Source organism: Cornus florida, unplaced genomic scaffold (assembly GCF_030987335.1).
Source record: "Cornus florida cultivar Cherokee Brave unplaced genomic scaffold, ASM3098733v1 CherokeeBrave_3.0.0_Hap2_Chr11, whole genome shotgun sequence".
In the NCBI taxonomy this organism is placed as follows: Eukaryota; Viridiplantae; Streptophyta; class Magnoliopsida; order Cornales; family Cornaceae; genus Cornus; species Cornus florida.
This window is the reverse complement of record NW_026775581.1, coordinates 92,307,110-92,313,443: the sequence shown is the minus strand read 5'-3', so window position 1 is coordinate 92,313,443 and position 6,334 is coordinate 92,307,110. Positions and strand designations below refer to the sequence as shown.

The following is a 6,334-nucleotide window of genomic DNA, read 5'->3' as shown; positions in this document are numbered from 1 at the left end:
TTGGAGCGTCCAAATTTGACTTTTTTTTAACACAACTGGCCTTTTTTTATACGTCTTCAAGAACAATACTTACACTTCATTTGTTATTGTAGTAATGCAACATAATTCACTCCGGTTTTGTGGTCCCGTTGGATGTGAAAAATCAACATGATTGTAATGGCTTACACAAATCCACTCAAAGTTGAGATTTAGGAACAGTTGATAATTTTACAATATAGATTCATTATTGATCTGTTCCAATCCAACTAGTTTGAAACAATTTTGGTTTACATTGTACATTCATCATTGATCTGTTACCACCTTACCTGAAAATTTCCCCTTCACAACCACATCTGCTTACGGCACAATTTCTAGAATGAAGAATCAGAATAGTGGAAGCTGGAAGTTCTGCAGAGGCTTATGGGCTTCATTTGGCTCACTAGGCATGATAGGCTCCTGTCTAGAAAGTGCACTATGACATATCTTTTCTACAGGGCTTATCAAGCAATCTGTAAGTAGGAATGAAAAAAATTGGATGGAAGAGAGAGAAGGGGGGATGGATGAGACATCATTTGAGAAAATTTACATCCTTTCCTCTTTTTGTTCGATTGGATGGAAGAGGAGTAAGCTCATAAATTATTGTGTTCGTTAGGAGAGAAGGGAAGAGAGTTTTAAATTATTTTTAACATTATACCCATCACTATCTATAGTATTGTAATTTATGGAGGATAATACTGTAATTTAAAACTTGTAATAGCCCCACTCGTCTTCCTGTCCGTATTTGGAGAGATGAAAATTCATAGAGGAAGGATGACTCGTCAATCTTATTATCCTTTCTCTCCTTGTATCCTCTCTAAGGAACAGAAATTTGTTCCTTCCTTCCTATCCTCCCTCCACCCCTCTTCCTTCCTTCCTACCGAAGATCTGCCCTCTTGTTAATAAGCATTTGCGCTACATTGCCTAAGATCTGCCTACTAAATCCCATGCATATTTGACATGGTAGATCGATTATCACATAGGTTAAGTCCCTATGGCCCCATATTTCCAAAGACGAAGATTATGGTTAGCATTGACAATTACAAGTATGTCAGGGACTTCAAATATGCACTAATTGACTGATAGTGAACTTATCCAGAATAAATTCAGCTAAGATAGGTTGTATTTGTCTCAATGAAAATAACTTCATCTCAAGCAGTTTCTTTGTGTTGAATCAAATCAGAGACAGCAACAAAAGTTACTAAGATAGCTGCCACTGGAGTCCATCGAAATAAAAGGCGTGGCCACCTAAGAAAAGCTATATTCTACAAGTTATGCATTATGCTTCGAGTCAACAGTTGCTTGCAGTTATTATAGTAGAAACAATATTCACAATTAGCCTGATCCAAGGTAAGCAACAGTGAAACCAAAGGAAACAACTAGCTGCATCAATCTTTTGTGTACACGCCATGTTCTAATGATTTGAGACTTGAGGATGGAAATGTAACTAAAAGAACCTCAATTGAGGCTTTTAAAATTCTGCCACTTTAACTCAACACAAAAATCTACTGTGGGCTCTTTTGATGAAGAAAAGTGCCACTTTATATTGAAACTAGAAATTGAACTTTCGTTCCCAAACAATCACTAGAACAGGAACATATTTGTGATGAAAACCAGATAAGGGATATTATTTAAGTGATCATACTAGTATAGAACCTGAGGAGATTGCAGCACTCCATTGTCATTATTTAACTGTAGGAATGAGGACCAGGGGTTGTTCCTTCTGCAATGTTATAGAGAACTTCTCATTCATGTCTAGCTCATTGGGATCATTTCCATGTGGAAGAGACCAATCGAAAGAACGGAGCAATGAAGCAAGTATCAAAGGAACTTGCTTTGCTGCCATGGGAAGACCAGGGCAGATTCTTCTACCTGCACTAAAGGGTAAGAATTCAAAATCGTTCCCTTTGAAATCCAAAGTCCCGTTGAGGAATCGCTCTGGTTTAAATTTCAGTGGCTCTTCCCAAACCATGGGGTCTCGCCCAATTGCCCAAACATTTACTACCACTTGAGAATTTTTAGGGATGGTGTAATTCATCACTTTGCACGAGTCAGGTGCACGGCGAGGAAGCAGCAATGGTCCTGGAGGATGCAATCTCATAGATTCTTTTACACAAGCTTGAAGGTAAGGTAGCTGAGGTAGATGGGATTCTTTCAGCGAATGTTGGTTGATTTCTCTTGTCAATTCTTCACAAACTCTCTCCATGGATTCTGGATTTTTTATCAATTCTGCCATTGCCCACTCAATTGTTGAAGTGGTAGTGTCTGTACCAGCAGAGAATAACTCCTGAAAATGCATACACAGTGGATGAGTACACAATTGTAATTATATGCTAATCTACAACTCTTACATGGCACGAAAAAAAATGAACTCTATTTTTTAAAAAACAAATTCCTAACAATTACTTCAGAACCTACATAGTCTCCCCTTCATAAAAATGGATAACAGTATGTCATGCTATTCTTCTATGTATTGTTCGAATTTGATCCTGACCAAAGTGAAACTAACACTATCCAAACTTGGTCAAGGCTAGTTATCCATTGGTATAATCTGACGATGTATTCATGTCAAAATCTGACTCTCATTACATAATGTACAATCCAGATACCATTGAGTTTGGATTTTGGTAATTGGTTCTTGGTTTTGACAGCAAAGATTGTTACTGATGTGATTTGAAGTGAAAGAGAAGTACTAGCAAATGCAAATCAAGAATTAAGCATGAATTTAGACCAGTGAACTAGCTCAAATGAATTCTTCAACAAAACTGTCCTCAAATAGATCAGAAGAAGCTTGCTTGTCTACAAGCCATGCTGAGAGTTGATATGCAAGGACTAAGCTTTGATTATAACCGTGTAAAATATTATATTTTTCCCAAACTAGGAGATATTCTGTGTATGTTTACAAGTGTAGGCCAAGGTTTTGCTACTAGTATAATATCAATTGTGTGTTATATGCAAAGAGAGGAGAGGAGAGGAGAGAGCAAACCCAGAGAAGATGGTTGATTTGATCATCGGTAAAAGCAGTGTCGATGAGGGTGTCCAAGAAATCATTTTGGCTCGAAGCATCACATCTTCTTTCTTCTATAGTGGGCTCCCACACAGCACAAATCTTCCGAAACAACTCCTTTGCCTTCTTATTTAAACCCTGAAGGTCTAATGCACCTAAAATTGGATAAAAATCAGATATATTTGGAGTAGAACCCACCTTGGTGAGTTCTCTTACAAGACCCTTCATGCTTCCATCCACATTTTCTTCCTCTAAGCTAATAAAATCTTTTGACATGACAACATTACTCAACATATTAAACACAGTGGCAAAAACCACTTCTCCAACTTTCACTGCCTTGCCCTCCTTCACTCTCAAGAAGCTCACCATGTCCCTTACCTTTTTCTCTCTCAAACATGCCTGAGACTCTATTGCCTTACCAGAGAAGAGTTCAGTTCGGCATATAGTACGCAAGTTCTTCCATCCATTATTGCACTCTAGAGCCCACCCCATTGATAATTCTGAGCTCTTAACTGGTACTGTGTGAGGAACATAACGCGCAGATAAGATACGATCATGGGTCTTGAGAATTTCTACTGCAGCAGCTGGTGATGATCCAATGATCATGATTTGAGTTCCTAGTCTCAGTGACATTAGCGGGCCGTAGGATTGAGCAAAGTTTGCTAAAGTGATATGAGGCTGTTTTTCTCCCATTTGAAGAATATTGCCCACGATTGGCCAAGGAGTCGGTCCTGGAGGAAGTGGTGGACTACTTTTTGATAGAAAATAAGATTTGAAATGCTTTAGGATGAGGAAGATGATGGCTAAGAGAAAGATTGGATAGAAGAGATCATAAGTTCCCTCTGCTACAATATTTTCAGCCATGACTTCCATGAACAAAGAGCCGGCTTTTGCAGTGTTATGTATTGTTGTCAATTAGCTCTCTAAGGAGGTTGCCTATTTGGGAGTCCTCTGTCCCATATTAATTGCTCATCTTCTTATTTTTAATTGTCCCATCTCAAAAATCGATATATTATATTTTAAAATTATAGTAAATTAACACAATCTGGTCAAAATTGTACACGATGCCAACGAGAGCCGCGTGGAACCCAAACACGGGTTCATGTTGGGCTCCGTACATGAAAATGACACTGTTTAGGTGCACGTGATGGGCACAGTTTTCCATCTCGGTGCACTGGATGGGGGACAGAGGGAATCATGATTCGTTTTTAAAAGCATTGTTGTTAACTTGAAAATTCCAATACTGCGTGGGCCTGTACAGATACATAAAAATCATATATACTTGTATATAATTGTTTCATAGTATATCACTATGTAGCACATGATCCATTCTTAACTATGTCGCGAAAATTTAGATTACTTCATGGTGCTCTCTCAATTCTATATATATATATATATGTTCATATATTATATATATGGACAATCAAGCTACTGGGATTGCTTCTGCTCAATGAGCAATAATTAAAGTTGTTTACCAAATAAATTATTTCAAACTGGATACAAATCATAAGAATATAGTAAATTAACACAATCTGGTCACAACTGTAACAATAATTGTTAACCTAATGCAGATTTAAAAATAACTTTTATACTGTTCTCTTTTGCCCAGACTGGTGGAAGTCCATGGGCCAAAAATCAGCTCTAGTCGCACAGTGCACAATTTCCTCCATTTTGGAATGAGTGTAGGACAAATGGCCACGTCACTTAAAAAAATGGGTTTAAAAAAAGTAACTGCACATTGTTGAAGTTGTATTAAACGTGTGTAATAATATTGTATATTTGTGTAATAATACGGTATAGGTTATATTTATACGGCATATTGTCCATTTAGCCCTTACTTATTGTATGGAATTGTCCATTTAGCCTATAGCTCTTATTTTACAGAATTTGTAAAGAATGCAAAGAAAAGAAAGAAGGAAGAAGGTCTGCGTGGGTTTGCGAAGAAGAAGAAGGAAGAAGGAAGAAGGAAGAAGGTCTGCGTGGGTTTGCGAAGAAGAAGAAGGAAGAAGGAAGTCTGCGTGGGAAAAAAGGTGCTTTGTTGCGTGAAGAAGGTCTGTGTGGGTCTGTGAAGAAGAAAGAAGGAAGAAGGTCCTGTGTTGGCCTTTTTTTAGTTGAAGAAAACCGTAACCTCTCTTGTGCGTCTGACGCTTGGGTCTGCGAAGAGAACCATCGCTACATTGAAGAAAACCCTAATTTTTCTTTCGAAATAGAAACCGGAAGCAGCGATTGTTCTGTGAATGAACCCAAATTTTGGTTGCTAAACCTAAGCAGGTACGAATAATAATTTTCAGATTTGATTTTGAAAGGAATCGTCTTATTTCCATAAGAACTAAATGGCAGAAACAAATATAATTAGTGAGAATATATAGACACATTTTTGGTAAGAAACCCTAACCTCTCTTTCCAAATAGAATCCGAAAGCTGCGATTGTTCTGTAAATGAACCCAAAATTTGGTTGCTAAAACTAAGCAGGTATGAATGATAATTCTCAGATTTGATTTTGAAGGGAATCGTCTTCTTTCCATAACAAACAAATATAATTAGTAAGAATATATAGGGAATAGACACATTTTTGGTAAGAAACCAGAGTGTTACAATATTAAGAAAATGTTTGGTCGTTGGGCTTGTATCGCAACGTTTTCCTAAGTTGCATCCCAAATTCTTGCTAATAAGCATCCCAAATTCCTCCTTATCTGCATTCCAATATTTTTGTAAAGTGAGTCACAACATTTTTCTAATGTACATCCTAACATTTTCATAATATAAATCCCAAAATATTTGTAAATTGTAACCTAACATTTTCCTCTGAAGAAAACCCTAACCTCTGTTCTGTGTCTGAGGCTTGGGTCTGTGAGGAGAACCATCGCTACATTGAAGAAAATCCTAACCTCTCTTGCTCTTTCTTTGATTGAAGAAAACCGAAGCCTCTATCTTGCCTTTTCTCCGTCATTCCTTTTCGGTGATTAAAGAGAACCCCATAACCAATCGCCCTAAAAATCCACAAAGTGTAGAAGTTATTTATTATTGATTTGGAGTCCTGCTTTCATCAATAGTAAGCGGATGTTCCAAAAGTTTGAAGTTCTGTATGGGTGCGTGTGAATTAGCCATTTTTAGTTTAATAATGCTGCCTAATGTGTTGAGCATAGTAGATGAGGTGCCTGATGTTTGCATTCATATGTGTGCAATAACATACATACAACATTGTAAATTGTCAATGTATTTGATTTTATAATTTTTTAGTGATTAAATTGCTTATCTTCACTGCAGTTGAGTTTTGAGCATAATTTGCTTTGGTCTTCTTTAGTGATGATC

General features: G+C 37.2%; 1 protein-coding gene across 1 annotated transcript; it reads right to left on the bottom strand.

The window, feature by feature from the left end:
* Positions 1-1,377: 1,377 nt before the first annotated feature.
* On the bottom strand, positions 1,378-3,932 carry LOC132285262 (probable (S)-N-methylcoclaurine 3'-hydroxylase isozyme 2). Its single transcript, XM_059787430.1, has 2 exons — positions 3,002-3,932; positions 1,378-2,302 (listed from the first exon to the last, which is right to left on the bottom strand). The coding sequence occupies exons 1-2, from the start codon at positions 3,893-3,895 to the stop codon at positions 1,700-1,702; spliced, it is 1,497 nt and encodes a 498-aa protein (XP_059643413.1). The 5' UTR covers positions 3,896-3,932; the 3' UTR covers positions 1,378-1,699.
* Between the last annotated feature and the right edge of the window lie 2,402 nt (positions 3,933-6,334).

What these genes read in the sequence shown, in the direction of transcription:
- LOC132285262 (XM_059787430.1), bottom strand. Translation starts at nt 3,895, where the DNA reads ATGGAAGTCATGGCTGAAAATATTGTAGCAGAGGGAACTTATGATCTC. An exon ending in AAATCAACCATCTTCTCTGG is followed by an intron (nt 2,303 to 3,001) that starts GTTTGCTCTCTC and finishes ATGCATTTTCAG; the next exon opens with GAGTTATTCTCTGCTGGTAC.